The sequence below is a fragment of the Hypomesus transpacificus genome, unplaced genomic scaffold (genome assembly GCF_021917145.1).
Source record: "Hypomesus transpacificus isolate Combined female unplaced genomic scaffold, fHypTra1 scaffold_31, whole genome shotgun sequence".
NCBI classification, from domain to species: Eukaryota; Metazoa; Chordata; class Actinopteri; order Osmeriformes; family Osmeridae; genus Hypomesus; species Hypomesus transpacificus.
In genome coordinates, this window is record NW_025813837.1 from 1,917,157 (window position 1) to 1,934,257 (window position 17,101).

The following is a 17,101-nucleotide window of genomic DNA, read 5'->3' on the forward strand; positions in this document are numbered from 1 at the left end:
ATCCACGGAATATTGACGTGTACCAGGGCATCAGAGGAGGGTGTTTTTTTATTAGTAAAACGTCACATTTTGGTCACTGCAGATGAAACGGGACACCGCTTCCTGGTCCAGATCACTGAATGGTTAGACTTCACGCAGATGGGTTAACGTCCTCGTACTCACGGAATCATCTCACTGAATTCACTTGCTTCTGGATTTAGTGTAAGTAAATTTTGTCTGTTGATGTCATCCTTTTCACTTCTCTCTTAGCATAGCGTTGCTCAATTGTTGTTGTTCTTTTATACGCTAAAGAATATACGTGAGAACCGTAATTTCAGTATCAGTGGATGTCAAGCAATATGTCACTCTAAAACTCAAGTATTTTTCAACTGCGTCTACTATTGGCATTAGGTCTGCTGGGAATTATTGTTTCCTTCTTCCTTGCCCTCTCTGCTCGTCACACCTTCGACAGTTTATCTGGAATGCAATGGCTTCCCGCACACACTTTTAAAATATAGGCTATAAAGTTTATCAAGGGGCAAACTACTCGTTTTATGTAGCGACTTCCTTGAGAGTAATCCTTGCATCACAACCACAGTGCGGAACTCCGTGTGTGCTAAGACACGCAACTAATTTTCTTTTCTTTTAGCCTACAGAATACACCGTGTTGATCGTTAACATAAATAACATAGTGCTTTGTTTTAGTTGGAAGGTCATCATCGAAGAAATGTCAAGTGAAAACAAAAGCCAAGAGAAATCTCAAGAGGATGAAAGTTCCTACTCTTCGAGAGTCATCAGCATTGTTTTCCTTGCCCTTCTCTTGGACCTGTTGGGTTTCACCCTGATTTTACCTCTCTTCCCCTCCATACTCGACCACTATGGACAAACAGAAGTAGGACTACTGTATTTTTTACAATGTACCCAAGTGACATAACTCATTGTATTTGGAGAAGTTGAATTTTGAAAGAATGATCAACGACAGCAATTGAATATCCAGGAACACTGACATAACTTGTCTAATCTGACATCTGATAAAATACTTGGTTAGGTTAGGAATGCACTGGTACAGAACAAGGAATACTTTGTGTCCATTTTGTGATGCTCCATAATGGAATGTGAAATCAGCTGCATGTGAGTGTTAAGCAAATGCGTGGATCCACTCAACAGACTTGTATTTTCATTATTTGACAGGATACTGTTTATCTCTCACTACAAAGCCTTGTAGACTGGTTTAGGGAAGCTGTTGGTGTTCCTATGGAGACAAAATATAACACTGTCCTATTTGGAGGTAAGTTAAAAGTGTATTTTTATTGCTCTACTTATACAAATATATTTGTAACTGCTTGACAATTGTGTATGATATTTTTTGACAAAATTACAACCATTTGCATTGATCACATACTTTCAGGTCTAATTGGATCCCTGTTCTCCTTGCTGCAGTTCCTGTCATCCCCTTTAACTGGGGCCCTGTCTGATCATCATGGCAGGAAGCCTCTGCTCATTCTCACCACAGTGGGTGCAATATCATCAACTAAACTCAACTCAGAGATGTTCACTCACAATAATGAATTAAATAATCTTGTGCATCTTGCAACACCTATTTTCCGTCACTGATTTATCACATTCTGGTTTATTTTAGTTTTTTGGGGGGGGGAGTGTCGTCAATTAATTTCTCTCATCTTGTGTTGTAGTTGGGGTTGATGTCCTCCTATGCGGTCTGGGCAGTCTCTCAAAGCTTTGGAATGTTCCTCCTGTCCAGGGTGATTGGGGGTATTTGTAAGGGAAATGTAAGCCTCTGTACTGCTATTGTGGCTGATCTACCCTGCCCCAAAGCACGGAACAGAGGAATGGTAGGTTCTAAAGTCCATACACAAACATTCTATAATATGTACTGTATGCACACAATGAATGTCCTGTTTACTACTACTACTATCACACTTTTACACTTAGTTTGATAATATTAACCCAGCCATTTCACCACATCAAAGTCAATCTACAAAAAAAAAAAAGAATTGTACACAGCTAAATTCAAAGTGTTCGTTTTACATCAGGAGTGTTCATTTGACTTGTTGAGTGTTTATATAGGTCCGCTGTTATGAGATGGACTTGTATAAGCTATTCTGGCGTTAAATTAACCCTTTGGAACTTTGCTGTGTACCTCCCTGTTGCCAGGCGATGATTGGGATTGCGTTCTCCCTGGGCTTCACCGTGGGCCCATTGATGGGGGCCTACTTTGCCCTCAGCTCCAGTAAGGAGGAAGTGTTCTACCAGGCTCCAGCTCTGCTGGCTCTGGCTTTCAGTGCTGCTGACTTGGTCTTCATCTGTGTGAAGCTGCCAGAGACTCTAACCAAAGACAGCAAGGTAAGGTATTTGATTGGGACTTTTGATTTGTCAAGAACAGCAAAACCTCATTGTGAGTGATGGCTCAAGGACAACTGGTCTATCCTAGTGTTCGGCCGTGAGCTCATGGACCCAGGAATCTGGGGATCTCCTCAGTCCAGTGGCCCTGTTTCATTTCTCTGCTGTGACCAGGACGGAGAACCCACCCTCCAAAGACAGTGGGTACAGGTTGATGTCTTAGTTATACATTGCCCCACATTGCACTGTTACATTGATTACCTTACAATCTGAATCGTTTGTCTTTTCCCCTTTTTTGTGTCGGATGACAGAGATGCAGAACCTTAAAGTGTTGGGTTTGGTATATTTCACCTACCTGTTCCTCTTCTCTGGTCTTGAGTTCACCTTAAGTTTCCTCACTCATCAACGGTTCCAGTTTACAAGGTACAGGCTTGGGGGCGAGGAGGTGTGTATCAGAACCCCACAGCTGATTAAGTCTAGTTGTTTGGATTCTTACACTGTAAACTGTACACTCAATACACGTCTCCAAAAACGTTCAACTGTTTCAACTCCAAATTGATACACAGTAATTTGGAGCTGAATGTGATTTTTCTATTCAAAAGCATGCAGCAGGGAAAGATGTTCTTCTTCATTGGTATCACCATGGCAGTGATTCAAGGAGGATATGCCAGAAGGATCAAACCTGGGAATCATATCAAGAGTGTCCGTTTGGTAAACACTGTCTTCTCATTGTAGAGAATGCTTTACCAGACAAGACTAGTACTTGTAAAAAATAATGTAACATTAGAAATTATGTTTTAACAAGTTGCTCCCTTCTTACAACGGTTTTAATTTTAGGCGGTTATATTACTGATTCCCGCATTTCTCCTCGTTGGACTGGCATGGAATTTGACAATGCTTTACTCCGGGTTGGTTCTGTACTCCTTTGGTAAGTGTCTTTCCTCTTTTAAATAATACATATAAAAAAGAAAAACACTGATGTCATACTCAATTACTGAGATAATTCATGACACTTTGTCCCTTTGTCTCTTAGCTGCAGCCATTGTTGTCCCTTGTCTTTCAACACTTGTTTCTGACCATGGTAGGTTATATCTGTATTGAATGTCTCTCCAGACACACACAAGCACACGTTGTATCATATTGTAAAATAGTCGTCTTTTTCCTCCAGGTTCAGTCCATCAGAAAGGCACAGTAATGGGAATCTTACGGAGTTTAGGGGCACTAGCTCGAGCTTTTGGACCAATCGTAGCATCTTCAGGTGTGTGATGTCACCCTTTCCTTCCTCTGTCGCAGTTGTGATACAACTGTATTCAAAGGTGTAAACGATTTCAATGTATTCAAAAGTTGTCTCTGTTTTGCAGTGTATTGGATAGCTGGAGCAGAGACCTGCTTCATTATCAGCTCTGCCGCCTTCATCATACCTCTGGCTTTACTGAGAGCATTAAAAAACCTCAAGAAGGACTGATGGAGATGAAGATTACTTGACAGAGATATTCCATTCAAGACCTTGATAGCATAGACAACAAATGTTATTACTTTTGGAGACGCTTTGGATAAAAGCGTCTGCTAAATGAATACATGTATTACGTTTAGATTATTTTAGGCCACTGTACGTTTTTACATTTGCTTGGAATGCAAGCTATGGAATGGTGATACATTTGTCAGACAAATGATGTGTAAGGTGTAACTTTTTATTGTGCTGCATTTTGATGTTCTTTGCCCCAAAGCCTCAAAATGTGACACAAATATTGAATGTAATTGATTTCCTATTGATTAGCAATAGGAGAAACCCTGTTATAGGGAGGAGGGATTTAATGACAGAGCAAGGTACTTACCTGTGTATCACGTGCCCATATCGTAAAGGGTAGAGTAATAGTGGATTTATAATACTGTATTTTGTCTGATCAGATACTTTTCTTAATATGTTGTATATCACCTAGTATGTTTGTTGGCACTGATGTATGTTGTTGTTGGAACTGTTTGTTAATAATCTATTTTATATTTACTCATGCAGATAAACATGCAAATATAGGTAATGTTGGTTCATCTGTGGATTCCAGGAGTTTTAATTAATGTGGTTACAAATCTCTGCGATGAACAATACCTCACCACACGAGGACACTGTTGCTCTCATACGGACCGGACTTCATAAAGTCTCATTTGGCAAAATGTAAACAGGCACCACTAGACCCATTCGCTAGCTAGCAAGGTTAGCTATCATGTCAAAGTAGCAGTTGCTGATCACATGTCAGTTGTGCATATTGGTAGTTGGTCTGGTACATCATAGACTTAACCATGAATATTTGACAAGCCACACAAGCAAACATAAGGACAAGATGGACATGGTGAGGACATTTGTGAATTTACACTTATGTGCATATGCCTTCAGAACTAGCTAGCTAACTAAATAGAGTGCGGTAATGCTTAAGTCTAACTTGGGTATAACTCTGGTTTACTTATAGGCTATGTTCTGCAACTATTTAACTAAACAAAGCTCAGCGTTTGCGCTTGAAGACCGAATGTTATTCAATATATTGTAGTTTTGGCCATTCGTTTTGACAGGCGATGTTGAGTAACTTAAGCTTACTAACTAGCCTACTCATGCTAGCTAACGTGTAGTTAAGCTGCAATAGCTAGCTAGCACTAGCTAGCAAGACTACTACAAGCATCGGCTGAATTAGTCCAAGACTGACTGAGGTAGATAGCTAACTGCTTAATTAAACAGGCTAACTGCTTAATGAACTATGTTGCATGCACCTACATTTGCATGGCCATTGTTTTAGGACATAGCAATCATAACCAGAATCATTTAACTACTTGTGAGTCTTCAACCAGCAGAACTCGGCCTGTCAGCTCTCAGAGGTGTTAACGCTACTTTTCCTTTGCTGTCAGGAAAGTCAATTGTCGCCAGCTGTTCAGCCCTTTGTACCGAAAACCCAGAGGGCCTTCGAACCCCATCAGCCTGGAACACCTTCGTCAAACCCCCTGAACAAACAAAACCCCTATAAATCAGAGCAAAGTTCAAGAAGGTAGGATGTCAAATCCAAAGACATTACACACAGTGCTTCCACGTACAAGCACATACACATATCCATTGAATCATACATATCAGGTATCTAGCTCACACAAGAAAAAGCATCGTGGAGCATTTGTCACGTGACCATTCATTTGGTAATGGAACCGTGTCTGTGACCCTATCCAGAAGCGTGTCAGGTGCTTCATCCAGGCAGAGGCCGTCTACCACGGAGGGATTACGGGGTGACGCAGAGAACAAGCATGACCATGGCAACAGCCGTCGTTCCAGAGGGACCACGGAACCCAACGCACTCAGAGAAAGATCCTTATGTGATCAGCAGATGAAGGTCAATTCCAGTTTATCTGTGCCCTTTTGATGCACAAATGTGTAACCCTGCAATATCACGTTTACGTAAGAAAAATAAAAAATAATTATAATACAAAGGCTTCAAAAAGGTCTGACTTTAATTCTTACCCTTCAGGACAAAAACACTAACAGGAGATCGTTGGAGACTCAGAGAAAAGGTGAAAATGTGCACTTTTTCTTCATGTGTAGTTGATTCAGACTGTCCAATATCTTGTTTGATTAGTTCTGCATAGTGAGTGACCATTTTTATAAATGTGAGTACATTATTTATTACTGTATGTATAATTTTCTAGTAGTACTGTGCCCTTCGAGAAGACCAGGCATACCAGGATTTTAGATAACTCTTCATTTATGTGTTTCTCCTTCAGGTTTTGGAGGGACTAGATCTGCCCCGATATCAGCCGAGAGATTGAAAACAGCACAACCCGACAAAGTCACCTTCCAGGTGAAAATGGCAGATTTCCCTGAGTTGGGAATTGTGGCACCTGGAAGTCCGACACTTCCCTCCAAGGAGAAACCCGGAGGCTGGAGGTCTGTCCCGCCATCCACCATGCCCCAACCTCAGTCACCAGCACCTATTGCAAAGGCAGGTCTAATACATTCACTGTGAAGTAATGAATGCTAATGAGACTAGCCAATGTAGTAGTAATGTAGCTAATGTCACCAATGCTGATACGTGTACCAACGTTGCCATTTGTAGGCGGCATTAAGAAAAGGGCAAAGACCCGACTCCAATCGGGAGGTCGCCTTCTCTGAAACTGGACCCGCTTCGTCAACCGTAGCACCAGGTCGTCTGTCTGAGGCCAGGTCCCAGATCAGTAGCTCTGCTCCATCAGTGACCTCCTGGGCGAACATCGCCTCTCAGCCTCCAAAGAAACTGGTCCTGAAGGAGAGGACCAGTACCAGCACTACCTCCCAGGTACAGTATGAATGCTCACATGCATACAAATGTTAATGCATACCTGTCATCCACCTGGCAATGCGTCTCCCTCTGTTCCGCTGTACCATCACAGCAGCAACTGTCATTTCAGCGATCGAGTCGTCATCTGAATGTGCCCAGAGAAGTTCCATTCACGTAGTCACTGATTGCTTATCATTTTAGACGGAGGAAACGCCTGTACAACAGGAAGAGGAAGCGTCTGAGAAGAAGAAGAAGAGGAAGAAGAAAAAGAAGTCTAAGGCAGCAGGGGAACAGGAAGTGGAGGAATCTGAGGATGTGTTGGTTCATCAGGAGCCACCCAAGTTGGAGGTAAGTTAGTTCTGCTATAATTTCTTTTAAGTTATTATACATTTAAATGTTTCATCCACCCACAGCAATAATTTTATAACTGTGGCCGTTATCACACTGTGTGTCCCATGGTTCCGACATGGAAATCACCTGAACTAAAATTGTATCAGATATTTTTCAGAAGCGTATTTGAAATTATATTAAGTGAAAGTGACTGTCTATTCTCAGGATGAAGAGGAGTTTCCAGATCTGTCTTTTGCGTTTGCCAGCACCCCTAAAGTACAGAGCTCTACTGTCATGGCAAAAACAAACAACGAGGTATAAAAATCTCCTTAAGAAATCCTGAGGTGATTAAGGCCCTCTACCCAGGCTTTCACAAGGCATGCATGTTTTACATACAGTTATGTTTTATTACTTTTAAACGATCCTAGACATGCATTTGCGATGTAACTTCCTAATTGATTTGATTACAGCTTTCTTTTGTAATTATTTTTATTTCACTCTACCTGCAGGAAATTCAGAAGGAACGGACTGGTCTTCAACCAAGTGATCAAAACAAAGACAAAGCCAGTGCAGGAAAACCTCTCCCGTCAGAGAGTAAAAAGGGACAGGTCGGCCATTTATGTAATTATTAGCGCTTACATCATCAAAATGATCAAGATGCAGTGCTAGTGTTTATGACTAGCACTGATATCACTTGAAATGAATGAATCTAAGGGGAGGGTATAGCTCAGTGGTTAAAGCATTTGACTGCAGATCAAATGATTGCAGGTCCAAATCCCTCCCCGTGCGGTGTATCATCTGGGATGAAAGCGTCTGCTAAATGAATATGCTTTTCTTACATCCACAATATAATCTTTGGTACTTTATGTAACCACAATTATTGAAATGATTATGAATTGCCGCTTTTCACTCTGTGAAACGGGAGAAGACTGGAGGGAAGAAGAGCAAGGTCCCTGTTCAGCTCGACATCGGAAACATGCTGGCGGTCCTGGAGAAGAAACAGCAAACCAATAAATCCATGCAGGACGCCAAGCCAGTCATCCTCTCAGGTGAGCCGGTGGATGCCAACTACCTCCTTACTCTCTGTTCTAAGACCTGAGAGTATCGAGAGAACTTAGCACAACGCCGTTTTAATCTCTTGTCATCCTTTAGTTGGTGGAGCCCTACCTGTTGGCCACAAGAACCCACCTGTCCAAAAGAAACTTCCATGGCAGCAGGACAAGGTGGCCCACAATCCTCTCGACTCCACCAGTCCACTGATTAAGAAGGGCAAGCAGAGGGAAGTCCCCAAAGCCAAGAAGCCCACGCCCCTGAAAAAGGTCAGTCTCACCGAGTGCAAAGGTCAAACATGCATGGATATTCTACAGACTGGCTTACGTTAAATATACTGTATTTTTGCGTGTGTGTGTTTTCCTTCTGTGAAGATTATTCTGAAAGAAAGGGAGGAGAGGAAGCAGAACCGCCTGCTGGAGGAGAGAGGGTTGGTGCCCTCTAGTGAGTCCACACCCGTCATTGCTACAGAGGAGCCTTGTGAAACAGCAGACACGGCTCAGGAGCAGCTGGAGGACTCTGCAGGTCAGAGTCCCATTCAGCCAGTCAGCAAGCTGTATGAAACCGTAAGGCGGTCAGAGGGATAGCTTCCATTTGATTCGAGGTTGTGTTTGTTTGATAAGACGACACGAGCAGTCCCCCGGGCCTCGCGGAGGACGAGGAGGAGGACGAGGTGACCAAAGAGGCCGAGGAGGAGATGGAGGAAACATCTGAAAAGAAAGAGGCGGAATCGGACGATCAGACCACTCCGACGCTGTCCTGCCCTCCCCGTCGGCCAAAAATCCACAGCCGGAAATTTCGAGAGTAAGGACGGCACTGGATAAGACACCCTGGCATGTACGGATCAATATTCACGGACGGGAACTGCCCAAAAAAAGGCTAACGCGTGCTATCTATCCGTCCCTGTGTGTGTCAGTTACTGCAGCCAGGTGCTGAGTAAAGATGTGGACGAGTGTGTGACAAACCTGCTGAAGGAGCTGGTTCGCTTCCAGGACCGCCTGTACCAGAAGGACCCCATGAAGGCGCGGATGAAGAGGCGTCTGGTCATGGGCCTGAGAGAGGTCCTCAAGCACCTCAAACTCAGAAAGATCAAATGTGTTATCATCTCCCCTAACTGTGAACGCAGTCAGTATAAAGGTAACCCATGAAGCAGTGTAGCTGGTTTATTTCACTTTCATACAGCAGACTTACAGGACACAGGCACAGATGGTATTGAACATGCACTTTCTCCAACCACAGTTTAATTCCAAGGATCTAAAGTTGTATCTAGTTATAGACTTGTGAGTTGTGAAATAACTGAACAGGTTTTTTGTCAGTCCTCGACAACATTCTTCCAGAGAGCCTTTTTAAATAGGACCTATCAGAAAAATTCATCAGAAAAATAACCCAGAGATAGGTATGTTCTTGAGAAAGAGAATGTAAACATGATGAGACATAAATTCCGCATATGGCCTGAATCAGCCTGAGGCTTAGCAAGTGTCAACATGTCATTAGGATTGAAAACATAAGGTATACTTCAGGTGAGTTAAAGGAGACAATAATTCAGTTTCCCCGCTCCCCACCTCTCCTGATGTCCCTCGTCCAATGAGTTCAAGTATTCAGCACTTAAGTTAGACTCAAACCAATGATCCACCTTCCTTTCCCCATTCTGTGTCCAATCAGGTGGTCTGGATGAGGCTCTGCACAACATCATCGACACGTGTCGAGAGCAGGCTGTTCCCTTCGTCTTTGCCCTCTCCAGGAAGGCTCTGGGCAGATGCGTTAACAAGGCCGTGCCTGTCAGTCTGGTGGGCGTCTTTAATTACGACGGGGCACAGGTATGGCACGCACAGTGGAACGAAACAAACAAACTCACTGATGTTTTTGTGTATGTAATTAAGTAATTATAAGAAAAATATAATAAGAATACAATGACTTGTTACAGGAACAATTATATTGTTATTTCATAACGATCTGTAATTACTAGTCATTGTGCAAACATTTACCACATCTCAGCTACCAGGCATTGTTAACACTAGTCATAACATCTAAACAATAACATCTCCTTGTTTCTGCTTCTAGGATCATTATCACAAGATGATCGAGCTGTCGTCTGAGGCGAGGAGGGCCTACGAGGTGATGATTGAGAACCTGGAGATGACCTCCCAGGCAGAGCAGGAAGATTTGGAGGCCCATCCCAATACAGAGCCCCAGCCCCCTCCCTGCTCTGAGGAAGTTGAGGAACCCGAATACAGTAAGCGGAGGGCAAACTGGCAACCCAGTAACTGTACACTCATGTTCCACACAGTTCCCTGAGTGTCCCCAAGGGTATTTCCTTAGTCTTTTTTACGTCATGAGGATGTTTACTTGACCATGTGTGGATGAAGAACCCTGTTGTGTTTTGTGTTCTCTACATCCAGTCAAATTGTGGAAGAAAATGCTGAAGAATGAATGCAACCACAAGCTCTTGAACTTTGAGGAGAAATACAAGTCTTCCTCCGCAGCCAGTGACTCTAAAGCACAGATGACGGAAGAGGAGGCAAGCTGACAACAAAGGTGTACCAGGCTATACCAGCGCTAACATTGAGCCATGAAGGAAACACTTGACTTAATAGGATTGTGTGATTAGAAACAGCTTATGGATACCAGAGGTCTTAGACCCTTGTCCATGGACCAAAAGAATCACACCGAGACCACTCAACAGGAATTTATTAGACTGTTTAATAATAATAAAAAATACTTTGTGACTATCCTGGGAAGATTTAGAGGTGATATACCGAATGTGCCTGGAATGAATAACAATCATTGACAAGTATAATTAATGTAAGGAAGACAATGTGGCCTTATTGTTGCTTTCTAAGATTGTTGTTGAGGCTTACACTTTTGGACAACATTGCAATAGCACTAAAACATTTGTCTTTTCTGCCAGTGTTCCAAGTAAACTTGCAAATTGTATTCATGTTTTGATGTATCATTCTGAACATCATGCTTCCCTGTAGCTTTTCCTGTCTTGGACATAGCCGAAATATACTGCATCCACTGGAATGGTTATATTATGATTGTATTGCGAAGTAGAGCCAATCACAATTTTCCTTGTTTATTTTGGACTGCCTGTCAAGGGTGCATTTAAAATGTACATTTTTCTTCAGATTTACTTTGTGGTAGCTATTGTAAAATGATTTTCTTTGGATTGGAATTATGTGTTGATTTATTTGCAAAATACAAAGAAATGATAGTTTACTAGTTTGTGATAATTATAACAAAGAGCATTATAAAAATGTGTATACATTGTTAGTTCTGAGGTAAATTCTTCTCCAAACAATAAATTACTTTGCATATAAAATACATGCAACAAGGTTGCTTGAGTGTAACTAAAGTCTACTTCAACATGGTTGCAGTTGTTATTTTAGTAATATAACTAGAATGTAGTATATCACTGCCATTGCTTGGTTACTTGAGATTCTTGGAAAGAGTTAAGACAGCATGCACCGTACATTTGAACCCAACGATGACCATAAATGAATATTCACAATAAACTTGATACATATTGTATATCAACACAGAATGAAGAACACCATGTTGATTTAAACACTAGGATTGTCATAGTCTTTAAAAGTCTGTAGTTTCCCCCCTGAGAAGTCCTTTTTATCATTGTGTTTTTTTATGATGTGTGTACTGTAATTTCAGTGTCCAACCATCATTTAAACAACATTACAGCATGGGTTACATAGGCATAGTGTCCACATAGCCATTGTCTTTCAATCCTGTGTTCACCCCCCCTGGTATGGGTCCTGTCTTGTCAAGATAACATGACCTCTGACTGGTGAACTCCTCTAGATTCCCTTTCTCCCTAAATGGAGGGCTTTTAGGTTGTACAATTTCTCTCTGCAGTAAGAGTACATTGTTTGTGTCCACCCCACTGACTTTACTGTAGTTCAACTGATTCTCATTTAGCTCCTCTTCAGTGACGTTGGATACATCCACGTAGCCAATCGCAGTGGAGGTACAGAACATATTCACAGCGGTTCTGTCCATATGAAGTTCTTCATCCCTGTTGTTTTGGCTGTTGACTTGAATTTTGATATTGTTTATGTGTTTGGCAATAGGGTTTTCTGAGGCATCTATCTGTTGTTGGGCACTTAAGTTTTGGATGGACTGTAAATCCGCATAGAAATAAGGTGGATCCAACATGGAGGTGGTCTCAGTGGAAGTAGGCCTGTGGCTTTCTGTTGGAGAATTCATCATTGACTCCTTACTGTCAAACACAACTAGATATTCCAATTGGTCTTTGCAGGACACTGTAGGAGGAAATCCCTGCTGGAACACAGCATTGAGAATGTCCTCGGGCCGCCCATTCTGGTGAGGCAGAATGCATATCATCAGTACTACATGAGCAATTATGTTTTTATTTTCTCTCACAAAAACATAAGGAAGATTTTCCCTTTGCACACTGAGGAAGTTTCATTTCACAGATTAACTCATTACCTTGAGGAGTTGTCCATCAAATCCTTTTATCTTTGGACCAGGAACAGGTGGCAAAACACAATGCTTGATACTGGGGAAAAAAAGAGGATTCAAATGTAATTTTCACTATGGTACACACAACTATCCGTTATCGTAAATGAAGCCATTTCTGTTGACAGAATACTCACTATTTTCTCTTCACAGACAGGATACACGTGCCCACAAGAACAATAAATGACAGAGAGACCCCAACCACAATCCAGTCTGATTTATCTGATCTGGTATCTGGAAAACAAACAACAACAGGGTATTACTAATGTGCGACCAATAAGAGACATTTGGCAAATACAGACTTTTCATTCAAAGGGAAATATATAAAAGGATGAAGCTTACAGTTAGGGACTTCAGCGTAGACCATGGGGCTCCATTCACTCCACAGGCCATGGTCTATCCTGCACTGCACTTGGACCATGAACAGAGCCTCAGGGGGGAGACTGTATATAGCAAACTGGGTCTGTTTGCCTGAGACATACTCCTTTAAAAGGCAAACAGAAGAAAACAAACTGGTGTGAAAGGTTGATCGTGTGACACAGTGAAGACAGTAAAACTTAATCATAAACTCCTAATTAGTAAATAGACAAAAATGAATAGTCTTGACCTCCCACTCGTTCTGTTTCTCTTGTTTAATGCGCAGTTGATAGGTGGGTGTGGTCCATCCTGAGTGAACATCCAGTCCATGAGGTGGTTCCCAGGTCATTAGCAGGTAAGGGCTGTCCTCACTTGGTAAGAATTCAACTGATGCTGTCAAATTTTCCGGGGCATTGGGATACACTGTGAACACACGTAAAGCGAACCAACAAAGGATCCAGAGTGAGTCTTACAACTTTTCTGTTACTAAAACCATTATATATAAGTACATTTACATTTAGTCATTTAGCAGACGCTCTTAAGTAGAATTAAACTTCGAATTGCCTCATGGTAATACGACAAATTCAACGCAGCATTGATGTTATGGTGAAAAACCACTTGTGGTAATAGCTATATGAGGAGATGAACACTGCAAGTGAAAAAACCTGTTCATCCTCATTCTACCCTGGTTAGCGTGTACACGGCTGTCATACCAGTCACACCATTTCTACACTTCCGTACACACAGTACACAATCTATGTGAGACTATTATATGTACTTACAGCCGTGGCCAAAAGTATTTGGGAGCAACAGACATTTTGTGTTTGCAAAGCTTGCTGGCCCTCGGCATAAAATGACTGCTAACATAAGTTCAGTAAGTCATTTCATTAGCACAGGGGAAAGTGTGAACTAGTTCTAGCCAGGTGAAATCACTCTGTCATTCTGATTGGTTTTAAGAACAGACTGACGGCTGTAAAAGAGGGGACTATTTGCATATATTGAAAATGTTCGCCCCAAAAAATCTTAAAAAAAAATATGAAATATGCGTTGTATTCTATAGAAACATGTGAAGCATGTAAAAACATTTTCCTCAAATACTGAACCAGCAAACTTTGCAAAACACAATATAAGTCATTGCCAAAACTTATGGCCACGACTGTACTTACCTATATTCATAACATCCACTTCTAAGGGGTCAGATCTGGTTCTGCCCAGGGAGTTGGAGGCCACTATTGTAATGTTGTAGGTGACCCAGATAGATGTGTGAGTCCTGTCAAAGAAGCAGGAGTGGTCCCCTGCAGACTGGTAATCTGGACACTCAAAGGTTTCATCCGAACTGCACAGAAACAAAACATGAACAATGACGACAGGAGGTTAGGAAATTCAGGCCGTGACTCATACCGATGAAATACTTTCAGAACTCTGTCCCTAGATCTTCTAATGTCCTTTTCTACAAGCACTATTTGTACAATCCAATCGATTAAAATGTCTGGTAAATGAATAAATGTCAAATGTTATGTCCCATGGACTTAAAAGTTACTTATCACTGATATGCAACGTAATTACCTACGGGGAGTATACACAGCACGTATTATACAACCAAATGTTCAGTGAAGTGAGACGTGACTTCAGTGCAGTGCAGTGCATCAATAATTATGTGTGGTTAGCTGTGCGTTCATGTGTCCAGTACACACAGAAGGACTGGCTACACTTTTCGTTCTTTGTCCAGAATCTTTAACAACGTCCTTACTTACAAGGCCATCAAGGAAACACAAAATCGGCTTCAATTTCCTCTAATATAACTGACAGTTTAGAGGATTCATTGGGGTGTAAATACAGACTTCTGAAACACAGTAAACTACTTCTTAGTGGGACTAAGATCCATTATATTTTAAGTGCTTACTCTTCTCTCTGGTAGTAAAGGATGTACGTGGTTGGCAGTCCGCCATCTGAACCAGGCTCCCATCGGCATGTAAAGGTCTCTTTCTCAGGAGATCTACAGTAAAGGTGAACAGGTTGCCCTGGTGGAGACACACCTGGTGGTATAGCAAAAAACAACAACAACCAACTATAAACTCATCATAATCCCAAACTAACATAGCACTGTAAATATGTATATAATATATAATATATAATATACACTGTAATATAATATATCTTATAAATGTACTGAAGCCTATGTTGCAGGGACTTACCAGTGCATATAGGGAATGGTAAAAGAAGCAGGGGCATTAGGTTGACCAGAACCTTTTCCCACATCTTCCCCCAAGTCCTCTGGCAGGAAACAGGAAACCCTGAATATGACATCACAAATTATTAAGATGCTACACATGTTTACAGGGTAGCCAGACTTGTTTTAACTTACAACAACAGACATGGAGGGGAAACAAATAACTGAACACAGGCAAGACATCTAGTAATGGACTTTAAGACTAGTCTGAGTGGCATCTGATAAGACACTGCCTCCAAGGACACTAAGTGGCTATTTACAGTAAGTCTTCAGACCCTCAGACCAAGAAATTAAGTCGATTTATCCTAAACAGACACACACACATTAGTTTTGTTATGACTGTTTGCTTTGTAGAGACTCTAATGAGCCCCGGCACCAATAAACATCCCTTTGAAATCTCTTACACATTATAAGTAATAAGTTGCTCAGAGGGACACGTGATAGTTGGGAGGGAGAAGGGTGGGTAACCTACAGGGAAATCACTCAACCTCTCTAAAACATAGCTCAGTTTAAAAATAAGATTATTGTGCATACAGTATATTCTATCGGACAGAAATCATTAAGAGTTTTCCACTGAGTTGATTCTGTGAGAAAGTTATAATTACCTGAACAAATGTTAACTATTTTTGGAAAGTTTAATATAATTCCAGTTCTACCTTAACCTACCCTTGCATGTACTGCCCTTCAGTCTAGAATCAACCAGAACATTTTGTAAAGGTCTAGTAAAAACAGATACATTATCTGTCATCGACAATGTTTACATTTACATTTAGTCATTTAGCGGACGCTCTTATCCAGAGCGACTTACTATGTTAAAGGACATACAGGCACAGTTTTTCTCCTGAAGGTCATAGCAATGTTTGAACATAATAGCTTCAGCGGAGACGCTGAAACGGTTAAGAACAGGTTAATTAAGAGCCGGATTGATAATGGTCATTCTGATAGCTGGTGATAGCATAGTAGATCAGGTCCTTCATTTTCTCTTAAATGGCCAAAACTCTTTGCAAAGTAGGCATCACAAATATTAGGCTCATAATCACAACAGCTTTTCTATCATGAATTCAATTAAATAGAGGTCGTGTCTCTACTGCAATACTCGTCAGTACACTATCGCTCTCTTGCCCACACCAAGGTTCACTCAAGGCTCCGATTTACACACGCAACGGCCACCTCTTATAAAACCCGCTTGACATGTAAATAACCTGTTCCCAAATTTCGAAATCGGAAATAATCCGGTATGGCCAAATGTACGACTAGGAACCTGATGTTGGCGAGCCTATCTCATAGGCTACAATTACCAGAGAGCTTCAAAGATGTAACATTACTGCTATGTCGCCCCTTGTCAGGTATGGTGACAGTCAGCTGTTCAAATGTGATCTAAATGATGATCTGAGTGAAGGTATACCACCACTCATATCCTATGCGACATGTACTGTACCTACAAAAAGCACACCAAACCATATCAAACAATACACTATAGTGTCTGTCTTAAACATATAGGCTAGGTAGTTTATCTAGTTTATATTCAGTCAAGTTTGGGTTTCATATCTTGCTTGAAGGTTATACAACAAATCAAATACAAGCCAAATACTTTCAACATTCAACCTTATGAAAAAAATCGTAGACTACAATTAAAGTGCGCACAGAAAGCTTTTCCTTCGTACTCGCACTTACCTGGATGTCACTGTCACTCCTTGTCAATAGACCGACTGGAATTCTTACTTTAAAATTAACATAATTAATTCCGTGGAAGTAATAAAATTACTTTTGTTGGCACTCAAATTTCCAATTGAGCATTTCTTCAAAGCGTAGGCTATTTAAAGTTAAGATATCGCCATGCGCATTTCGCACGTAACTCACTACCTGTACGCTGCATTGTAGTGGAAATCTTTCCAGGTATGAAGATTGTTCACAGTTCACTAGGTGTGGCCTTGTGTGACGTGAAAAAACGGCCGGGGTAACTACGATAGGACGGAAGCAACCGAACTCAACAGAGCAATGCACTGCAGTCTGTAGGGGT

General features: G+C 41.4%; 3 protein-coding genes across 5 annotated transcripts; 2 read left to right on the top strand and 1 right to left on the bottom strand.

Annotated features, from left to right (window-relative positions):
• Nucleotides 1–94: 94 nt before the first annotated feature.
• Nucleotides 95–4,385, top strand: mfsd10 (major facilitator superfamily domain containing 10). Of its 2 annotated transcripts, none has more exons than XR_006955681.1 (13): nucleotides 95–201; nucleotides 685–871; nucleotides 1,171–1,267; nucleotides 1,388–1,491; nucleotides 1,671–1,829; nucleotides 2,152–2,340; nucleotides 2,429–2,537; nucleotides 2,649–2,782; nucleotides 2,940–3,048; nucleotides 3,175–3,265; nucleotides 3,371–3,418; nucleotides 3,506–3,595; nucleotides 3,699–4,136. XR_006955681.1 is itself a non-coding variant. In XM_047015783.1 (13 exons), exons 2-13 carry the CDS (start codon nucleotides 707–709, stop codon nucleotides 3,800–3,802), a joined length of 1,377 nt encoding a protein of 458 aa, XP_046871739.1. In that variant the 5' UTR covers nucleotides 95–201; nucleotides 685–706; the 3' UTR covers nucleotides 3,803–4,385. The 2 variants fall into 2 exon arrangements, 1 of the variants encoding a protein (XP_046871739.1); XM_047015783.1 differs by having other exon boundaries at nucleotides 2,649–2,760; nucleotides 3,699–4,385.
• Nucleotides 4,386–4,496: 111 nt separating this feature from the next.
• Nucleotides 4,497–10,913, top strand: LOC124464148 (selenocysteine insertion sequence-binding protein 2-like). The gene is made up of 17 exons (XM_047016082.1): nucleotides 4,497–4,682; nucleotides 5,230–5,366; nucleotides 5,540–5,699; nucleotides 5,835–5,877; nucleotides 6,088–6,305; nucleotides 6,420–6,638; nucleotides 6,822–6,968; nucleotides 7,176–7,265; nucleotides 7,460–7,558; nucleotides 7,879–7,999; nucleotides 8,103–8,269; nucleotides 8,375–8,525; nucleotides 8,624–8,804; nucleotides 8,917–9,137; nucleotides 9,663–9,817; nucleotides 10,062–10,233; nucleotides 10,400–10,913. Exons 1-17 carry the CDS (start codon nucleotides 4,674–4,676, stop codon nucleotides 10,525–10,527), a joined length of 2,418 nt encoding a protein of 805 aa, XP_046872038.1. The 5' UTR covers nucleotides 4,497–4,673; the 3' UTR covers nucleotides 10,528–10,913.
• Nucleotides 10,672–16,843, bottom strand: LOC124464149 (prolactin receptor-like). 2 transcript variants are annotated; one of them, XM_047016083.1, is made up of 9 exons: nucleotides 16,756–16,843; nucleotides 15,047–15,145; nucleotides 14,755–14,887; nucleotides 14,018–14,187; nucleotides 13,102–13,274; nucleotides 12,837–12,978; nucleotides 12,632–12,728; nucleotides 12,465–12,534; nucleotides 10,672–12,335 (listed from the first exon to the last, which is right to left on the bottom strand). In XM_047016083.1, the coding sequence occupies exons 2-9, from the start codon at nucleotides 15,108–15,110 to the stop codon at nucleotides 11,703–11,705; spliced, it is 1,482 nt and encodes a 493-aa protein (XP_046872039.1). In that variant the 5' UTR covers nucleotides 15,111–15,145; nucleotides 16,756–16,843; the 3' UTR covers nucleotides 10,672–11,702. The 2 variants fall into 2 exon arrangements, with proteins under 2 accessions (XP_046872039.1, XP_046872040.1); XM_047016084.1 differs by lacking the exon at nucleotides 16,756–16,843 and adding an exon at nucleotides 15,890–15,907.
• Nucleotides 16,844–17,101: the final 258 nt, after the last annotated feature.

What these genes read in the sequence shown, in the direction of transcription:
- LOC124464149 (XM_047016083.1), bottom strand. Translation starts at nt 15,110, where the DNA reads ATGTGGGAAAAGGTTCTGGTCAACCTAATGCCCCTGCTTCTTTTACCA. An exon ending in ACCATTCCCTATATGCACTG is followed by an intron (nt 14,888 to 15,046) that starts GTAAGTCCCTGC and finishes CTATACCACCAG; the next exon opens with GTGTGTCTCCACCAGGGCAA. An exon ending in CTGTCTGTGAAGAGAAAATA is followed by an intron (nt 12,535 to 12,631) that starts GTGAGTATTCTG and finishes TTTTTTCCCCAG; the next exon opens with TATCAAGCATTGTGTTTTGC.
- mfsd10 (XM_047015783.1), top strand. Translation starts at nt 707, where the DNA reads ATGTCAAGTGAAAACAAAAGCCAAGAGAAATCTCAAGAGGATGAAAGT. An exon ending in ATATCAAGAGTGTCCGTTTG is followed by an intron (nt 3,049 to 3,174) that starts GTAAACACTGTC and finishes TTTTAATTTTAG; the next exon opens with GCGGTTATATTACTGATTCC. An exon ending in ACCAATCGTAGCATCTTCAG is followed by an intron (nt 3,596 to 3,698) that starts GTGTGTGATGTC and finishes TCTGTTTTGCAG; the next exon opens with TGTATTGGATAGCTGGAGCA.
- LOC124464148 (XM_047016082.1), top strand. An exon ending in GTACCAGCACTACCTCCCAG is followed by an intron (nt 6,639 to 6,821) that starts GTACAGTATGAA and finishes TTATCATTTTAG; the next exon opens with ACGGAGGAAACGCCTGTACA. An exon ending in CAAGCCAGTCATCCTCTCAG is followed by an intron (nt 8,000 to 8,102) that starts GTGAGCCGGTGG and finishes GTCATCCTTTAG; the next exon opens with TTGGTGGAGCCCTACCTGTT.